Source organism: Toxorhynchites rutilus, chromosome 2, assembly GCF_029784135.1.
Source record: "Toxorhynchites rutilus septentrionalis strain SRP chromosome 2, ASM2978413v1, whole genome shotgun sequence".
NCBI classification, from domain to species: Eukaryota; Metazoa; Arthropoda; class Insecta; order Diptera; family Culicidae; genus Toxorhynchites; species Toxorhynchites rutilus.
This window is the reverse complement of record NC_073745.1, coordinates 31,115,908-31,136,603: the sequence shown is the minus strand read 5'-3', so window position 1 is coordinate 31,136,603 and position 20,696 is coordinate 31,115,908. Positions and strand designations below refer to the sequence as shown.

The 20,696-nt window shown below is 39.7% G+C and overlaps 2 protein-coding genes across 3 annotated transcripts; both read right to left on the bottom strand.

Annotated features, from left to right (window-relative positions):
• Positions 1–1,036: 1,036 nt before the first annotated feature.
• On the bottom strand, positions 1,037–3,392 carry LOC129765635 (uncharacterized). Its single transcript, XM_055766046.1, has 3 exons — positions 2,951–3,392; positions 2,323–2,655; positions 1,037–2,184 (listed from the first exon to the last, which is right to left on the bottom strand). Exons 1-3 carry the CDS (start codon positions 3,390–3,392, stop codon positions 1,394–1,396), a joined length of 1,566 nt encoding a protein of 521 aa, XP_055622021.1. The 3' UTR covers positions 1,037–1,393.
• Positions 3,393–5,783: 2,391 nt separating this feature from the next.
• LOC129768647 (trifunctional enzyme subunit beta, mitochondrial) lies at positions 5,784–17,751 on the bottom strand. 2 transcript variants are annotated; one of them, XM_055770423.1, is made up of 5 exons: positions 17,602–17,751; positions 7,459–7,624; positions 6,494–7,391; positions 6,256–6,429; positions 5,784–6,195 (listed from the first exon to the last, which is right to left on the bottom strand). In XM_055770423.1, exons 1-5 carry the CDS (start codon positions 17,612–17,614, stop codon positions 6,082–6,084), a joined length of 1,365 nt encoding a protein of 454 aa, XP_055626398.1. In that variant the 5' UTR covers positions 17,615–17,751; the 3' UTR covers positions 5,784–6,081. The 2 variants fall into 2 exon arrangements, with proteins under 2 accessions (XP_055626398.1, XP_055626397.1); XM_055770422.1 differs by lacking the exon at positions 17,602–17,751 and adding an exon at positions 8,157–8,354.
• Positions 17,752–20,696: the final 2,945 nt, after the last annotated feature.

The following is a 20,696-nucleotide window of genomic DNA, read 5'->3' as shown; positions in this document are numbered from 1 at the left end:
ACAAATGCCATGTAAAGTCAATTCATTTATTGTGATTGATTGTTCTTCGTTACAAGTAAATTTAATGACGGACCTTTTACGTTTGGTATGATGACTAGAACAAAATATATGTACGGAAGAATTATCAAACGTTTGATGAACCAGCCTAAGGCTGAAAATCTTTCCAATAAAGACAAAAAAAAATTATCAAACGATTATTTTATTTTACATTTCCCTCTGAAGTTTACATCCCAAAAGTGTACATACTTCTCGAATCCCGAATTTGCTTGAAACTGGGAAGTTCATTCGCTTCTAGTGTCGATGCACGATTTTCCCAGGTTCCTAAGTTTAGAAGATCATGTTAGGACAGACATATTCCACTCTGCACAAAGGCAAGCGAGGACAAAAGTATTCGCAGTTTGCATTTATTTGCAGAGCCGATTTCCCCAGAAACCTCGGTTTTGAAGTCTATGTTAGGGAAACACATTTCAATCGGAACAAAAATACCCCCGATTTGTATGAATTCGCAATGCCGATTTCCCCACGCTCCATGGATTTGAAGTCTGTGTTAGGGAAACACATTCCAGTCGGAACAAAAATACCCCCGACTTGCATGAATTTGAAATACCGATTTCTCCAGGCACCTTGGTTTAGAAATCTCTATTAGGGAACACATTTCGGTGGGAACAAAAGCTCCCCCTACTTTCGTGTGTTTGCAATGCCGATTTCGCTGCTTGGTTTTAAAGTCTGTGTTAGGGCACATGTTTCGATGAGAACAAAAGTCCCCCTACTTTTAATCGGTATTTGCAATGCCGATTTCCCCAAGGCTGCTTGGTTTTGATGGCTGTGTTAGGGAAACCGTGAATCGGGCCAATCAAAACGATGCAGTTAGGGCGTTTAGATAACGCCTAATATTTTACAGTTATTCAATTGTTTATCTAATGAAAAACAACATTTTGTTAGTTGCGATAGATGCGTAGAAATATTCCCTATCAATTGATGCAAACATCTCTCCTATTGTGTGTTTCGATAGTTGGAGAGCGGAGGCTCTGGTCGGATGATGCACCGTTTCACTGGGGGAAACGTGCCAATGGACGCTTGAACATAAAGTTCACAGCGGAAACACTCTTGGAAATAAGCTTTCACACAAAGAAAAACACTATGCGACAGGTTTGCAGCATAAAAACATACGATCTCCTTTATTTCACCTTTGACAGGATTCTAAACTCTAACTCTAGATGTTTGGTTGGGAAAAAACACGTTTCAACACGTTCACGTTCTGCCTCACTCTTTTTTTGTTGTTTGCTGCTTTGCGGTTGGAAAAATACTGCCTCTCATCGTTGCTAGGCTGCTCTCTCAGCTGGCAGGAGAATAACATAGGGGTGGGGGTTGCGATGGAATTTCGATTATCTCTTCAGGGACTGAACATACTCCCCGGCCGGAATATGCTGTGTTGATGGCATCTGCACTTGCAGTTCGTGAAATCCAGAGGATCTTTAGACTCGCTTGACTCTAGGCGATATGCGAACGAACGGTTTTGATGGTATGGTGCTTTCAAATATGGTTGGTAGTCCTGTTTCGACTTGGGCCTCGAAAATCTCTGAGGAGGTATGAATCGCGGGATTCTCAGTTTGGAGATATAGTTCCTTGACGGCAATTGAGTTATAGGTCGTCTATTAGCTGTGTGGCAACGAGTTTTTAATCTATAACTCTCGCGGGCTTCCTCCTTAATAGATGAAGCAGATTCTCCAGACTTCTTGACATCGGTGTTGTCGAGGATGGCATTGTGTGTTCTCAGCACTGCAACTGGATCACCCATCGATTGTACGGAATGAGCTGTCGTCCTTGATGGTTGGCTGTTCGATGGATCCTCTGTCACAGGATTCATTATTCCAATAACTGGCGATGAAACAGGCGTCATTTCGTGAGTTCTCCTCAATGGGTTGATTGGTTTCTCAGATTGGTTGTGATGTAGCAAGCTGTGATGTCTTCGATGACACTTGGTACATGATTTGGGAGATGGACAGTCAAACACACGATGTCCACGTCTCAGACAATTGAAGCACACACTATTCTGCTTCACCATTTCGCAGCGTTCATCCTCCGATAGTTGGTTAAAATCAGCACATTTGAATGTCTGATGGTTATTTCCGCAAAAATCACACTTCAAGCTCCTTAACGGCTTAATCCTTTCGATGCTTTCGGCTGCAAACGGAACAGTTGGTTTAAAAATAGATCGTGTTTGCTCGTGTTGTGAACAGCTGGCTGCTGCTTGACACCTCTCCAGCAATGACACGCGTTTCTTCAGAAAAGCTATGGTTTCATAATAACTTGGAAGCTCACCTCGTTTGATAGTAGTCTCCCAAAGCTTTCTCGTTTCGTCATCCAGTGCTTGTGTCAACAGATGGATCACCATATGCTCAGATATTCCAGCTAAATCTTGTCCTAAGAACTTTAAATTTTCTACATTTCTGGACACACATTCTACTAACGATCGTAGCTCGGTATGGCTTTCATGCGACAACTGTTGCACACCGAATAATCCATCGATGTGAAGGATGATCATTCTGCGCTTGTCTTCGAGTCGCTCCTCGAGGATTCTCCAGGCCTGCTCATAGTTGCCATCGCTGATAGTTCTGGCATCTATTAAACCCAAGGGATTGCTAAGATGGCCGCCTTTCAGTAGCCAGCATAGAAAATCATGAGCATAGAAATCATAACCTAAAATTCAAAATGAAATGCTCCGCGCGATTCTTCGGCTGTGATTTGAATTGCAAATCGCCAAGAAAGCTTCCGGATGGGTATCCAAACATCGCTTGCCAAAAAAAAACTATCCAACGTAATCAAATATTAACATATATGACTCCAAACATTAAACAATACGTGAGCCCCCTAAGCGCGAGCCCTGTTTTATGCTGCCTACGCTCAATTTGCATTGGATGGGATAGGGTTGCCAGAGCCCCGATTAAACCAGCAGCATCGCCTATCAGCGCCTTCTCCAGGTGGTATAGTTTTATTCGTGGTGGCTCATTGGATTTGTCCACAACATCACGAAACATCACCTTGAACTTTTCCCACTGGGTATAACTGCCATCAAAGGTCGGTATGGCACGAGGCAGCGGTTGGGTGATAACCAACGGTTGCTGAGTGGGATTTGCTGGTGATGGTACTGCAGCGGGGAGATTTTCCAAACACTCCTCGAGAAAAACACAAATTTCTTCTTGTAACGCCTCGAACTCAAAATACTCGGCATCCTGTTCCTCGCGCTTTTCAGGGACAATCCTATTCATTATCCGCTGATGAAGATCGTTATGTTCGCTGTATGTAGCTTCCAATTTTCTGCTATACACTTTCACTTGCGATACTGTCAGCTCAACACCATTCTCTTCAGCTTGTTGGATGGAATTTTTCATTCGTGTCAATTTTGTTTTCAATACATTTCGCAGGTGAATTAATACACTCAGATCGTTTGAATCAGCACGATTTACAACACACGTGCTGGATTTTTCGGTGGGTGATCTCCCTAAAGACATTTTTACTTCGCTAGGTACTGTTCCGAAATTTAACAGTTATTGTACTTTTTTCAACGTCAATAATTACTTAACACACAGTTCTTTTGTAGTTCTCATTCACAGTGCACTTCGCTTCGCTACCCGATCGTTCCACTTTCTCGTTTGGACACTTCCCCGCAAGCGCATATGCGGCGGATCCGGTTCGAAGGACCAATGTTTGTTTCGATAGTTGGAGAGCGGAGGCTCTGGTCGGATGATGCACCGTTTCACTGGGGGAAACGTGCCAATGGACGCTTGAACATAAAGTTCACAGCGGAAACACTCTTGGAAATAAGCTTTCACACAAAGAAAAACACTATGCGACAGGTTTGCAGCATAAAAACATACGATCTCCTTTATTTCACCTTTGACAGGATTCTAAACTCTAACTCTAGATGTTTGGTTGGGAAAAAACACGTTTCAACACGTTCACGTTCTGCCTCACTCTTTTTTTGTTGTTTGCTGCTTTGCGGTTGGAAAAATACTGCCTCTCATCGTTGCTAGGCTGCTCTCTCAGCTGGCAGGAGAATAACATAGGGGTGGGGATTGCGATGGAATTTCGATTATCTCTTCAGGGACTGAACACCTATCCAGTACGAAATGTTCGAGCTATAAGCATTCGAAATCTTTCATTTTTTCCTGCATGTTCTGTGTTTAGGTTTTCATTTTACCCTCCATATATTCCGGTTAGACGTAGTCCCACGTCAAAATCAAACATGGATTTTCCGTGTGTTCGAGGAAACGATAGGCTTTGTGTTCGTTTGAATAGCCAACAAAAATCAATTTCTGTGCGGTGACATTCAGCTTCTTTCTCTTTGCCTTTGGAATGTAGACCCACGCTGTGCAACCGAAGATTCGCAAGTTGTTGACTTTGGGTTCTACGCCGTTCCAAAGCTCGTATGGTGTAACGTCGATTGGTATCGTAGGCAAGATGTTTGAAGATACACGGCCGAGTTGATCGCCTCTACCCAGTATCGCTGATGCAGTTATGCATCGTACCATTTCGATAAGTGAACGGTTCTTTCACTTCGCGATTCCGTTCTGTTGCGGATTGTAGCCGGCGGTGGACTGAGATCCCCTCGCGCTTGTAGAAAGACCGCTACTGCTTTCCGCTGTGGCTGTGGACTGTGGTCGTCGATCATGGTAATAAAATATCGATAACCACTTATTGATGGCACCTCCACTGGACCGCAAACGTTCATGTGTACCAGATCCACTGGCGCCTTTGATCTAGATTTAGATTCGCTCGGGAAAGGAATGCGAGTTTTAACTTTCAGACAGCATGCATAGTTTTCGTCAACGCTGCATTCGTAAATCGTTAAACCATTCGCCAGATCCTGCTGTAATCATTCGATAGCCTTCGAGTCCCGATGACCGAATCTCCGATGCCAGACGTGCTTGCAATCTTTATTGTGGGTGTACAGAGCAAAACTAAACGTAACATCCCGACGAAAACCTTGTTCATCCGCGCACTCGATGACACAGGAACCTTCACCACGCACAACCCCTTGTTTGCCGTCCGCCAGGTCAACGAATTTAACTTCACTTTCAAGCAGCAATTTAGACCCATGCCTTGGCGTCACCCGCATCGCACGAAGTTTGTACTACCGTTTCCGGTTTCACTCCCGGCTCCATGTAGCACCATAGATCCTCCTGCACGAGTAGCAACTCGATCTTGGAGCGCTAGGTTGGATAGTTGCTGTTATTCAGCTTTTGGAGCGGAAATCGATTTCCTTCCATCACTTCTCGCGATAATTGACCATTCAATAAAATCACTTTTACTCCTCTGCCATAACCTATCGCAGAATAATGGAAAAATAGAGCAGAATGAGCAGAATAAAAAACGTAGTTACTCTCTAAGTGACTAATATGGAATATTTTTTATTTATTAACGTATCGAAAGCAACGAGTATGTGTACAGGCAATCCTGTTTTTGTGCGGTCCATTTTCGCATGATTCCTCGTTTGTGCGGCTCTTCCAGTGCGATTATAGTATGATATTGGGTCTTTAATCACACAAACTAATCGCACAAATAATAATATGGCACCTAAACAGTCACACAAATTAGAAATCGCACAAAAAGCAACCGCGCAAAAACAGGTTTTCCTGTATAGCAATGTGTAGAAATGGGATAAATTGTTAGGGTCGAATTGGCATCGGTGTCACACGGTTGAATAACCCGACAAATTGTGAGCATCAATACCAATATGAGCATTAATGGCATTCGGATAAGTCGAAAAACTAAACAGAACATATTGCTATGGTTCATCACCCTTAAAGACGTGTAAATATAAACATGAAAATCATAATAAACATATTAATAAACAGGTTTCGAAAAAATAATAATAAAATAATGCTACCGTATGACGGATATAAATGAATTGATCCTCCCACAACTATTGAAAGGCGATGCGCAAGTGATGGATGGGTGCTCAAACACCAAATCAAACAGAAACCCCACGCGATAGCGTGAAGCATCCCACTTTAGGCTTATCGTGCTAAATGATGTCCCGTACATTCCTTCTCCCTCGTCATCTATATCTGTCCGGTATTATTCGGCATTCGCATCCGGATGCCGTTCGAGTAACATGGCGACACCTTGTCCACCGGCAGCACAAGCCGCCACCAGTCCAAGCTGTCCGTTTTCACGCACCAAACGATTAGCCTGTTGAAAAAATGATTGAAGCGAGTACGAAAGGGGGTGCCAAGGGTTTCAAACACTTACAGTGTGCATGCAGAGGCGCACTCCGGTCGCAGCGAATGGATGCCCAATCGAGAGCGATCCACCCCAGTTGTTCCATTTGCTGAGATCAGGCGTTCCCACCTTCTCGCTCAGTCCGAGATAGTTCTTGCAGAAGTAGTCGGAGTCGAGTGCCTTCAGGTTGGCGATGATTTGACCCTGTGGTTAGAAAGAAACAACTTCAGCAGATACTTATTTCAGACGCTTTCAGTAAATGACTTACAGCGAACGCTTCATGGATTTCCCAAGAGTCAATATCCTTCAGCGTGAGTCCGGCCTTTTTCAGTAGCTTAGGAATGCCGTAGGCGGGTCCAAGTAACAGCTGATCGATCGGATCCTGGGAAACGTACAGGAAATCACGCAGGTATGCCTTTGGACGAAGTCCAAGTGCTTTCGCCTTGTCTTCCGTCATGATGAGACAAGCGGAAGCACCGTCCGTCAGGAAAGAAGCATTCGCAGCCGTCACGGTACCGTACGGCTTGACGAAAGCGGGCTTCAGTTTGGCCAGAGCTTCCTTGGTCGACACTCGGATTCCATTGTCCTTATCGACGGTCTTGTCAACACCGGACACTTTGAATGGGACCAAGTCAGTGAAGTATCCCTTATCCTGTGCCTCCTTGGCCTTGGTGTGAGAGCGCAGAGCATAGTCATCCTGCTCCTGACGGCTAGCGTTGAACGAAGCGGCCAATCGATCGGCCGAGTGTCCCATGGTTTCTCCCGAGGAGAACTCTGCTACGGCTGGCAGCTCGGGTGCGAAGAAGTCGGGACGAATTGAAGCTAGAAGCTGCAATCGCTGGCCAACGGTTTTCGCCTTGTTTGCCCTCAACATCAGCGAGCGCATCTTGCGGCTGTGACGAATCGGAACGTCGGACATGAACTCTACACCGCCGGCCACAATCGCATCGTACGTCCCGGTTGCAATCAATCCCATTCCGGTTGTGATTGCCTGGTTGGAACTGATACAAGCCATGGTCACCGTGTGGGCCGGTGTTTTGTTGCTGAAACCAGCCGACAGCGCCGCCTCTCGTGCGATATTCGATGTCTTCACCTCCTGGATGACTGTACCGTAAACGATGTAATCGATGACCTCTTTGTCCATTTTCGTCTTACGCAGCAAGCTCCTAATAGTTTAAGATAGTGAATAGTTTGTTTAGTAAGCGATTTTTAAACGACTAAATAGTAGCTTACAGCAGAGAGTGTCGAGCCAGCTCATGGGGCATCAACTTCGAATAGGTGGTTCCGGACAACAGGAAAGGCGTTCGGACTCCATCGACCAGCACTACATTCTTTCCGGTTCTGTCGGGCAACTTGCGCGGTTCGAAAACAACTCCAGTGGTACTGATGCTTCGCAGAGCTGCAAAAAATTTAGAAATTCCGTATTATACATTAGAAACAATTGTCAGATAACGGATTATGATTTCGAGATTTCACGTCAAAATAATTTAGCACGTTACTAAGAGCACCTTTAAAACATTAAAGGTTAACTAAATTTACAAACAGTGTGCATTCAATGTTCAATATACGGGCAAAACAAAGTATACAGAAATACATGCAGTACTCTGTCCCCATCGTTCACATGCTCATGTAGTGAACTCGGTCAATTGAAATGACTAAAAACAAGTAACGATGGACTTTGGACTTTGCTATCTCACTTGATGAATTTATATCATCCCGGATTACGTAGGCTTCCTGGAGAAAACATGGATTCTATAAATCGAAGACAGTTGAAAACTACTTTCGAAGTCACAATTTCACTGCTCATTCAAGCGATTCCAAAGTCTAGTTATATTTACTAGCAAGAGATCTATTGTGCCTTGTTGGAGCCATCTCACAGACGTCACGGCTTTTTGTACTTTGATCTCGGATCGCTAGTGGATGATACCTACCAGCTTTGCTCAAATTTCCGGACAAAGCCGATCCGATCTTGGTCAGTTGATAAGCCATCATGTAAACTATGTAAAACTATGTAAAACTTATTTGAAACAAAGGCAAAAGTTAACCAAAGAGACGGAAAACACCTTTCCACACTCACTCGAGGCTGATTACAAACGCAACTCGCACAACTTTCGACGAGTGGAAAGCGAATGAATATTTTTGAGTGAAGCAAAAGTCGTGCAACGAGTGCAGGGATGCCAGGTGCTTTTGAGGCAGGATTACGTCTTTCGGGAATATAATGGAGGTACAAATTAGAAAAACGGAAAAATCAACGCTTTGCGATAATCGATTTGGGAATTCCTAAAAACGTTTGCATTAAAAAATGGGTACATATAAAATTAATAAATTTAACCGATTTTCAAGTAATCACATTAACACCTGGTGATGAGACCACTTGTCCATTGCCAATCACAATCAGCAGCGTAGTATGGGGCTGTCCACATACCACGTGGACAACTTTAGGGGGTGGGGGGGGGGTAGGGTACTGAAAATGTCCACGCTTGTCTACGGTGAGGGAGGTGGGGGTACAGATAATGTCCATGTGGACACGTTAAACAGATGTTTTTTTTAAATACATTCAGATCTGTTCAAATAAATGAAATCTTTTCTGCATTTTCTGCCCATTTTGAGTATTCCATATTTATGGTTATATATGGTTATATCGAATATTTTTCCATATCATCGAATTTCTTCACTGAAATATGTATTCTGCATGAGAACTACATAAACATTGAGCGATCAAGCTTCCATTCGTAGTGGAGGATCTTTGTTTACAACTTCTTAGCTACGTCATATTTGAGCATAAACTGAACTCTGTGTTCTAAATCCAGGTCTACGTGAGAGTAAATTTGACATAGCGAACTGCTGATACATTTGTATCTGCAGAGTATATGTGGGATGTTGATAATATGATAAAATGACCGGAATATTATTAGGATTTTCCAAATAATTTGAGAAGGACTTAGCGAAACGAGTGCTATCCAAATTTTATAATACCAGCTCAAAAACAGAGTTCATGTGCAGAACTCTGTACTGAAAGAAGCAGATTGAGTCCACCTTTTCTTTTTTTTTCTTTTTTTTTCATTTTGTCCTACCGATTGAATGATTGTGATGTTACATATGAAATTTCCGTTAATAAGCACATGTTATTACGACATTCGTGTTTTTTTCCAGAAGGGCTTTGAATACGGGATTAGATCACATATGGGGCTGTCCACATACCACGTGGATAACTTTAGGGGGGATAGGGGTTACGAAGATGTCCACGTTTGTCCACGGTGAGGGGGGAGGGGGTATATATTACATTCATGTGGACACTAATAAATATTTTGAAAAACAAAAAAATATATGTGTTTAACAATATATGAAAAAATATTCTGCATTGCAAAAAAATCTATACGTATTTCTGCTGTCTGATAGCACTGCGCGGTGGAAATTCTATATTTATTCATATCGTTGAAATTCTTTGTTGAAATTTGTATTCAGAGAGTATCGCACATGAGCTATCGATTTATTTTCATTAATTTTAAAGAATCTTATGTTATCATTATCAATCAGAATTGGGACGCTATTATCGGCAGGATTCAAATACCACTAAAGCATGTTGGAATGTTGTAATATTAAAAATACACGACATTGTTTTCGATGTTTCGATTCAGTTTCCGCTCTCAATGTAAAAACCGCTTCGTTTATGTTATTCAAGAACTCGAACAACAAATTCATTCACGGGGACCTATCTTTAGAGAAGCAGGTTCAATTTATCAATTAGCAGGTTCCTTAAGTATTCTTAAGTATCTATGTTCATGAGCACCTGGTGAAACTAGACTACGAAACGCTACAATGTATGAGTTCTACACCTATTGACCGAAAACATGATACGATCCATATCTCCATCAACAACCCATATCTCCATGCAATGAAAACTCGCAGTTTGAAGCAAATAGTGTCAGGCGAATAAAAATATTATCCTTTACAACAATGTTGAGTGAAAAAAATCTTTGAGGTGAGCTAAATGGACCATCATTAGATATCTCCAAAACCGATCTTTACCTGCAAAAAGTCATTCTTTGTGTCTAGTAAGATAGGAGAAAAATTGTGCATTATAAGCTTCTACCAAACATCCAATCGATAAATTTCGACAAGCACTATTCGTAACTAAACGAAGCAAAATCGTCAATCTAGAAAAACGTTCAGAATTGACCAAGGCGTCCTCTTCCAGAATAATGCCAAACCTCATGTTTCTTTGGAAGCCCCTCCATAAATTTTTAGAGTTTGACTAGGATGTGATAGTCTACCCGCTATCATCAGATATTGCAATTTTTGTTCATCACTTGTCACATAAAAAATATTGAAGGTCAAAAATTTTGGTTGCGCGTTCGCTCAGTAAGCGATCGATCATGAGTTTAAAACTCAGGGTCCTCAATTGACCATCTTTGTGTTGTAACAGAATAACTACGTCCACGCAACAATTGTCAGCGATCCACGGCCGAAATAAGATCGATCCACGGTCGAAATAAGATCGATTCATCCTTACAACTGCACTGCTCTGCAAGAAACATCGGGCTGTTGTTCTATTAATAACACAACAATGGTCATATCAACTGTGTCCGCTGTCCGGTGGTCTAGCTGGACAATGGAAGAACAGATAGAGTACTCTTGCGCCTTAATGGCTATTGTGTAATGTACCATATGCAATGGTATAAAAGGAATACTCTTACACCTAATATGGCAACTGTGTAATGCGCTATTTATAGATTCGACAAAAAAATGTGACATGTACACGATAAAACGCTAATGAGCCTAAATAAATAAACAAATGGGATAAAAAAAGAATTTCGACTCATTGGACACAGTTTTTTAACGAGAAAACAAAGAAGTTCTGCGATGATGAATTCTGCAAGTTGCATGAAGAATGACGAAAGATTGTGAAACAAAACGGTGCACATAGAAAAAAAAATATGCCTTAGTATTTTGCTTTCGTTTTTTTTCTTCTTAAAAATCGGCATGATTATTCCAAACAACTCAATTTTACCCAATATTTATCAAGTTGAACGAAGAAAAATCATTGATAGATGAATCGCGGGGACTTATTATTGAAGCCCAGGCAAGGAAAGATTTTACAACTGGTAAACTGGTTTTAATGGGATAATGAATTTGCGGATCAGCTAAGTGAACGGCATCAGTTATTAGGCACTGACTTACATCCATTAGTTTGATCGACAATTTTGGAGTCGAACTCGCCAAAACTACATAGCACAACACAACATGTTTATATCCTTATACATGTTATGATTTTCAATCACTGTATTCCAACTACGAAGCACTTGATTTCATTGTCTTGAAAACTCACAGTTCAGCCAACTTGCGTTGGTTTATGATAGAAAATGTCCGAGATTAGATTCACATGTGATGTTTTGCTATAACGTAAATATTATGTTTTATAACGTGATCACATGGTAAATGAAATTTGGAAGAAAACAAACAGCAATACAAATAGTTTCACGAGTTGTTGTCCCCCAAAGCTGTCAAAGAATTGAGAAGAAATCGGTTCTATTAATTAAGTTCACATGTTTATAATGTACAAACATTGAATAGAGAATAGAAACAAACATAAACTTCAATTTAGGCGTAATTCAGCTATTTTTGCGATTATTTTTTCCAAGAAATGGAGAAATGTCCACGTGGACAACAGGGGGAGGGGTATAGAAAATGTCCATGTTTGTCCACGGTGGGGGAGGGGGGTGTCTGAAATCGTAGTTTCTCTGTCCACGTGGTATGTGGACAGCCCCTATTCTGCACCAAGAGGAAAACCCTACCAATACGCTTTATGGAATAAAACATTCAAAATATTGTTTTCTTTGTTCTAATTTTCGCTTCAATATTTGAGCTACACCCAAACTAGCGTTGGCAGAAAACATTTCATCTTTGGCAGAAATGATGCCATTTCGTGTGCTGGGGAGTCAAACGCGCAAATAATGAGCTGTTTTAAAAGCTTAAAAATGGTTTGTGCGTATGCGATTAGGCATCTATTTCTGCTTTATTTTCTCATTTTATTTGGGATTTTGCAACAAATGTAAACCAGCCGTATGGCACCCAACATCTGTTCAGTCCGAGAAGCGCACTGAAGAGGGAAACAAATCAGAACGTAAATTCCACCCCCTTTTTTCTCTTCGTGACGTAACAGCCCAGCATAAAAGTAGCCACCCGACCGCGCTCAGGGACAGTCTTTTCTCAACCATCAGCGTGCAAACAACAAGTGCAAGAATGCAAGCAGCAAGAACAACACCCAGAAGCAACCAACACATCATCGCAAAAGTGCTACATCAGCAGCAGCAAGAACAACAAGAACAGTCGCGGCAAGAGTAGCCCACAACAGCAAGAGTTTCAACATCGATGAAAACGTAACCACATCAGCGGTGGCACTAATACTATCAGTAGCAGGAGAAATTTAACAGTGACGCAATCTGATAGATACTTGCAAATCACCATGCTTTCACTCCGCGCTACTCTCATTCCACGAAGAGTTTTCTAAAACACATCCTGAAAGAGTTTACATGCTCTTTTCAGAGCATAGAGCGGAGCCACAGGGGCCCCCACCCAGATGAGTAAGGCGTGAGGAACACAAGGGTTTCTTCCACGTACCGGTTGTCTTCATGAGTGGAACAACCATACATATACAGTCCATCCCACAGTTCCCATCAGACGGAACAACATCTCACACGTCAGAAGTATTTGTTTTCTTCAAAACAGCGATCCGCGTTGACGACAGTGAGCTTCGTTTACTAGTTTAGGGGAGCGTCAAAGAACAGCTGATTTTCAATCGGAGTGAACGTTTTCAAAATTAAAATTATGAATGAAAATCAGCTTTTCCATATCAAATTAGTATTCTGTTTAAATTAAAAACATTTTTGTTTGCAGGTGGGGAAAAAGTCTCATACGAAAATTGTTTATGAAGACAACTTTATATTATAGAGAAAAAAATTAGCAACAATGTTGGAATTGTATGACCATATGGATGAATGAAAGTCAGAAATACGTGTTTCTAATAATTAAATAACATAATGTGAAAATTTTCATTCAAATTTTAAAATTTGAAAACCGGCTCCGTGTCTTCTAATCTGGTAGAAATTACACTAACGATTTTTGGACCCAAATTATGGCTCTAACTTGAAGTCGCCACCAGATGTCGACGTCATCGCGAATTACCAATTTACCACCATCTGACATATCGTGATGTCGATATGAACTTTTACAGCAGAGATAGGTGAGATAGTGAGATAGGCGGTGACGGTGGGTAGAGTGAGATAGCGATAATCGTGTCATACACCTGATGTAAACATTGAACTGATATCCAGGGATGTCAGATGACTGTTTTTAATATTTAACACGACACGAGAAGTGTCTTCACATCATATTGAACGAAAATGGGTAATTCAAAACAACTACTTTTTTGGAAATATATGCATATAGATTTAAAACTTTTCTTGATAAATCGTTGATACGGTTTGCCCGCAATAAATAAATAATAATAAAACGTCTGATTGATGAAAACATATGCTCGAGAAAAAAAAAATCAATGAAACCAAGATATATGAAATATATATGATATATGAAACTTATCTCTTTTTGTTATGTTTTTTTTTAAATATTTTGCCACTGAGAAAAGAGTATCGATTGTTCAATTTTAAAAATGTGTGTTGTTTTTCTCAAAATAAAAACATGTCTTCTCATCTGACATCACTGATCATACCAAGAAAAAGTGACTGAAGCGACTGAAGTCTCTCCAGTCTACCAAATAAAATATTTCAATGAAACTCGTGTACTGGAATAGGATATTTTGCTCGTCACGACAGTGACTGAAGCCGAGACGAGACGAGACAAAAAATTATGGGCCATATTCTTTTCTGGAATAGGGCCCATAATTTCTAAGCTCAGAAAATTTATATCGCGGTTTGCAGAATATATCCCTTGTTCAAATTTATTGAAAAAAATTATAGGAGGTTGTGTCCAAGATACAACCGCATTGTTGACGTAGAACTACACTGTTATTTTATATAAGTCACTTGTTTATACCTTCGGATATTATTCTATAATGCTGTGAAATTTGCAGAAACTTGCAAGTATCAAATATCATGCTACATGTTATTTAGTATTACCTCAAAGGAATCGCACCTCTAGGCATCGTTCGTACAACGTGAACCAAGCGCCAAACAAGCGTTCGCCATAGCATGCATACAGAGCCATACATTGATGGCTTGAAACTACTAGGAATATAAACACTTCTCATCATTTTGCATCATTTTAAACACTTCTCATCATTTTGCGTTAATATTACTGGCCTCGGAAAAAGTTGCATTACTTTCTCATGCTCGAGAGAAGCGAAGCTGTCACCCTTAGTGGAGGAAGTTTTGCTTCTGGCAAGCGAAACCTAATCACATACAAAATTCCAGAACGACATTTACTTTCTTGGTGACTAAACAAATAAACTTTTTTTGTTAATAACAACTTCGAAAACAGTAGCAATGCTTCATTATGATGAATATTAGCGCAAATGCAATCCTAGTTGAAGGCAGTTTTGTGACTGGCACGCGAACCCAAATAACATTCCAGTAAGACATTCAAGATGCTTGGTATTCCCCAAATAATTTTTTGGCGCACAACCTTAACGCTTAACGCTTGACGTGCCGAAATCGCCTACTCCGCTGTTATTCGATGCGGTGTCACACTCGCGAAGGCTTAGTTCAGTGCGAGCGTTTTTCACTGCACCAACATCGCGTGCATCATTAGATGACGCTCGCCTCGAAATTTTATTGCCCCTGGCAATGCGTTCGTTTTTTGCAGGGCTCGAGCCAGCCTTCCTCTTCTTCTTGCTCATCACACACTATGCGAAGCATCCAATTTATGACGTGGAAAGAAAAACACACGATACAAATAACGCGAAAAACGAACTGGAAAAACCACACGACGATATCCTAGTTGAATTACCACTGGTGGGGTCCTATCTTAGATCGAAGCGCAGCGAAAGCAAAGTGAACTGGATTGCTCAACAGTCCGACGCCAAATGAAAGTTTGCCTCAGCGAGATCCACTGTTTATACTCTAGTCAAGTATTCCCCTTCATTCTTCTACTTTTCCTTTGTTCACGGAGACTTTAAATCCTACGATTTCCCCTCCGTTGGTCGTCGATAAGTTGCTCGTTATTGACAGCTCTGTTCGGGAAAGCACACAAATGGACAGAACAAATGTAGCCATTGGGCTAGGGATCGAATTCTCCATGGAGAAAACAGAGATGGTGGTTTTTTCTAGGAAGCATAGACCAGCAAAACCAAAGCTTCAACTTTTTGGTAAATCGATCACTCATGCTATGTCATTCAAGTATCTTGGGGTCTGGTTCGACTCCAAATGTACTTGGGGGGCCCATATTAGGTATCTGAGTAAAAAATGTCAACAAAGAATAAACTTTCTCCGTACAATTACCGGCACCTGGTGGGGAGCCCATCCCGAAGATCTTATTATGTTGTATCGAACAACTATTCTCTCAGTGATGGAGTATGGCAGTTTCTGTTTTCAATCAGCTGCCAAAACACACCTCATTAAACTCGAGCGAATTCAGTATCTTTGTCTCCGTATTGCGTTGGGATGTATGCCCTCAACGCATACCATGAGTCTCGAGGTTTTGGCAGGCGTACTCCCACTAAAAGATCGTTTCAATTTATTATCTCTTCGGTTCCTCATCCGGTGTAAGGTTATGAATCCATTGGTGATCGGAAATTTTGAGCAATTGATCGAGCTAAATTTTTATTCTGGATTCATGAGTTCATATCATGAATTCACCTCTATGCAGGTTGTTCCTTCTTCGTATATTCCCAACCGTGTTTGTTTTCCTGACTACATCAATTCCTCTGTACATTTCGATCTGTTCATGAAGGAGAAAATCCATGAAAATCCAGATTATCTTAGATTGGGGTTCGTTCCTACAATCTTCAATGCAAAGTATGGGCGTATCAATTGTGATAATATGTACTTTACTGATGGGTCCTCTATGAATGAGTCCACAGGATTTGGAGTGTTCAACGTATTTTTCAGTACCTCACACAGTCTTCAGAATCCTTGCTCGGTATATATTGCTGAATTGGCAGCGATATACTGGGCGCTGGACAGCGTCGCCTCACGACCTGTTGAACACTATTACATTGTAACGGATAGTCTTAGCTCTGTCGAAGCTATCCGTTCAGTGAGGCCGGAAAAGCACTCGTCGTACTTCCTTGAGAGAATACGAGAAATTTTGAGTGCTTTATCCAGACGCTGTTATGTCATTACCTTTGTCTGGGTCCCTTCACATTGCTCAATTCCGGGTAATGAGAGGGCTGACTCATTGGCAAAGGTAGGTGCAATTGAAGGCGATATATATCAGCGTCAAATCGCCTTCAATAAATTTTATTCTTTAGTTCGTAAAAATACCATCGCTAACTGGCAACGCAAGTGGAATGAAGATGAATTGGGCCGGTGGTTTCACTCGATTATCCCTATAGTTAGCATCAAACCGTGGTTCAAAAGTCTGGACTTAAGTCGGAACTTTATTCGCACCTTCTCCCGACTCATGACCAATCACTGTTCGTTAGATGCACTACTCTTCCGTTTCAATCTTGCCAGCAGCAATCTCTGCGTTTGTGGCCAAGGTTATCACGACATCGAGCACGTTCTTTGGTCGTGCGAGGTGTATCGATCCAGATCGAATTTAGAAAACTCCCTTCGGGCCCGAGGAAGACAGCCCAATGTGCCGGTGAGAGATGTGTTGGCTCGGTTAGACCTTGATTACATGTCCCATATATATGTTTTCCTTAAAGCTATAGATCTTCGTGTGTGATTGTTCCTACATCCTTATACCCTCCTTTCCTTCCTTTGCGGGTAATTCGTCCCCTTGCTATAAATAGTAGAATAAGTTGAAATGTAAATAAACTATAGATATACGAATAGATTTAAGGATTGAGTGCTCATCAACATTGTTACAATTTCCTTGTATCCCATCCTTCTCCTAAAAAATATGTCACCCTTCTAAACTCGAGTACACCGCGAGTAATCGGTTTTCCACCTTACCAACCATAGATGTAAGAAAATTGTTTATATATATATATATAAGTTATCACCATCCACTTTCCCAAAGGATGATTCATCAACCACATTCACTTTCCCGATTCTGAAAACATAAATAAAACTTCGTATCAACGAATTTCCGAAAACGCTGATCAACCGTTCATATTTCCAAATATCAACATTTTCATCATCCAACTAATGCAACCAATGTAATGCTGACGAATCACACCACCAACGATTACCGTTCAACTTTCCAAACATCAACATCTTGCATCATTCAACAAACGCACCGAGGAATACTTACGAATCATCACCATCCAGCATTATCTGGTGTTTACAAACCATCCGAATGGAATCTTTATCTAGTCCGATACTTAGCTAACGTTCATTCATCATCGTAGCGAGAAGATAACAGCGAATCATCATCTAGCACCAATGCCACGATCAACTCAACCAATGTTTACTAATATTGCACCGAGAAATCTAAGTGTCAACATTTTATCAGCGCTGAATGAGAAGACATCAACAAGGTTTGCTTTCATAAATAGCGGATAGGTATTTAAGGAAAGAATCGATCAGAATAAAGTCAGTCATAATTCAAAATTGAAACAAACATCTATGATTTAGTTTTTAAAAATCCCTTTGGTTCGGTAATGTAGTTAACTGGCGCAGTCGAACAACGAACAAAGTGAAGTTATCAGTCGAACAACGAACAAAGTGAAGTTATCAGTCGAACAACGAACAAAGTGAAGTTATCAGTCGAACAATGAACAAAGTGAAGTTAGCAGTCGAATAACGAACAAAGTGAAGATAGCTGCCGAATAAAATGAAATAAATATAAAAAATACAACAGTAGATCAATTGAATAATTAAGCCCAGCGAAAATGGGATTGTATGTTCAATGAACGAAATAAGTGAAAAATCAAAAGGAAAGGAAAGAATCTCAACGGAAATGAAATTTCTACTTGTATTAACGTAAGTAATGAATTTAAAAACATAATTTACATAATTTACATCCATGAAAAGGAATTAAATGTTTACAATTTAGTATAAAGTAAATTCCGCGAAAAGGAATTGAAAAACCCACTACACAACATTACAGATAAATTAAATGATATTAAAAATTAAAAACTAATTCCACGAAAAGGAATTAAGAACCCAATCCATTATAATTAAAAGGAATTATACACTACGCAACATTACAACTTGTTAATTCCGCGAAAAGGAATTGAAAATAAATTAATTTTGGGTAGTTGACAAGAATAGACAAAATGGCTGAAGAAAGGATCGCAGAAACGGAAGAAATATTCCAAAGGGCAGAAAAAATTATGCGTGGCATGCAAACACCACAAGCTATTAGAGAATTGCAATGTTTTGATGGAGATGCAGTGAAATTACACTCCTTTATAAAATCTGTTGAAAATATAATGCCATTTGTAACAGCTTTGGAAGGTACACCATTTTACAATGTATGGACGCAATCCATACGCGCAAAAATAACGGGAGAAGCGGACAGAATACTCGAAATTTATGGAACTCCGGTCAACTGGATTGACATAAAGAATAATTTGATTGCATATTATAATGACAAAAGAGATCCCGTTACCCTTACACGGGAACTCTTCCAATTACAACAAAAAGGATCGATTGAAAATTTTTATGGCAAAGTACAAAATTTATTGTCCCTTCTTATAAACCACACCAACATTAATACTATAGAAGAAAACGTAAAAAAAGACGCAGACAAACGTAGACGCACAATCTATCTTTAAATGAGTTTCAATATTTTAAAATTAGAAAATAGGCTAAGATTTATTTACTCTTAATAATACAGTTTCTTTTTTTTAGGTTTACTGGAGCAAGCGAAAGGATTTCCAAAGAATAAAATAGATTTGAATAATCAAATTATTATCTCGTTTTAGGTACATTCAGATAGCAATGGCAACAATAACAATAACGGACCTATCAAGACACACAGGTATCATCGCCTTCAAAGAAAGAGAGACAAAAATAGTCAGAACACACCATCTACACATTCATAAAATTGACATCGAGAAATTTCAAAGTAACATTAAAATGTTCAATCATACTTTGAAAATTCTCAAGGAAAACGATTCATTGACAGAATTTCAAGACGTTCTGGACGCAAGAATAAAAAGCCTCTTGGAATCATTTTACAAATTGAAGCCTTTGAAAAGAACGAAACGGGGTATTTTGAACCCTTTAGGAACAATAATCAAATCTATTACTGGAAATTTAGACGACAATGACATGAAGGATATACAACGTACACTTGACAAGACTGAAGGTAAAATAAATGAAATTATCAAAAATAATGAGAGGCAAATTGAAATAAATAAGGACTTTGAAACAAGAATGAATGTAATTATTGAAACAATAAACAATCAACAATCAAAAATACTCAAAAAATTGTCAAAAATAGGAGATCTGGATAGCATAATACATATTAGGCAATTGACATATGATACAATTTTTAATATGGAATTTCTAGACAAAAAGTTAAAAGATATTTTCGAATCGATCCAATTTGCCAAATTAGGAATATTATCAAAATCTATTCTGAGTCCGAATGAAACAAATTTTGTTTTGGAAAAACTAGAATGTCAAAATATGAATATAAATACAATAGATGAGATTTACGAGCTATTATAAATAGAAGTTTTCCATAATCATTCAAATATATTTTTCATTATAAAAATACCAATATTCTTGCAAGGAACTTATCATTATATTAATTATGAAAGCATACCCTTGAACAATCGAGCTGTATCATCAAACTACAACATCGCCATCACAAGTAAAGCGTCAACATTTGTCAGTAATGGTCACTGTCCGATCATAGAACAATATCGAATCTGTCAACAACATAGGTTAATCAATGTCACAGGAGATGGATGTATCCATAACACACTTTGGGGACAAAACGTTACATGTCCATACACTGAATCTATAGTTTCTTCAAAAATAGAACAAATCAACACAAACACATTACTAGTGATAAATGCTATAGATCCCATAACCATAAACTCGAGTTGTGATCCAACGAATAGAATATTAACAGGCACGATTCTAATTACATTTGATGATTGCATAATCACAATCAACAACGAAGTATACGACACTAAGAAATCAATTGGCTATGATGAAATGAAACTTATTCCAACAATTGGAGTAATAATAAACGAAACAATACTAGAAAATCAACCTGATATTGTTGAATTACATAAACTAAATATTAAAAATCAAAGACACATTGATGAAATAAAAATTAGTCAAAATGCCAATAAAAACGTCACTATCAGCGGATTTCTCATGCTATCAATTATATAATGCAGTCTAGGATTCTGGATACTCATATCCGCAAGAAGAAAACGAGAA

Coding starts and splice junctions, on each gene's coding strand:
- LOC129765635 (XM_055766046.1), bottom strand. CDS start 3,392: ATGAAAAATTCCATCCAACAAGCTGAAGAGAATGGTGTTGAGCTGACA. Junction 2,656..2,950: donor GCTGATAGGCGATGCTGCTG/GTTTAATCGGGG, acceptor GGCTACTGAAAG/GCGGCCATCTTAGCAATCCC. Junction 2,185..2,322: donor GGAGACTACTATCAAACGAG/GTGAGCTTCCAA, acceptor TTCCGTTTGCAG/CCGAAAGCATCGAAAGGATT.
- LOC129768647 (XM_055770422.1), bottom strand. CDS start 8,217: ATGATGGCTTATCAACTGACCAAGATCGGATCGGCTTTGTCCGGAAAT. Junction 7,392..7,458: donor CTGGCTCGACACTCTCTGCT/GTAAGCTACTAT, acceptor TTAAACTATTAG/GAGCTTGCTGCGTAAGACGA. Junction 6,430..6,493: donor AAATCCATGAAGCGTTCGCT/GTAAGTCATTTA, acceptor TTCTAACCACAG/GGTCAAATCATCGCCAACCT.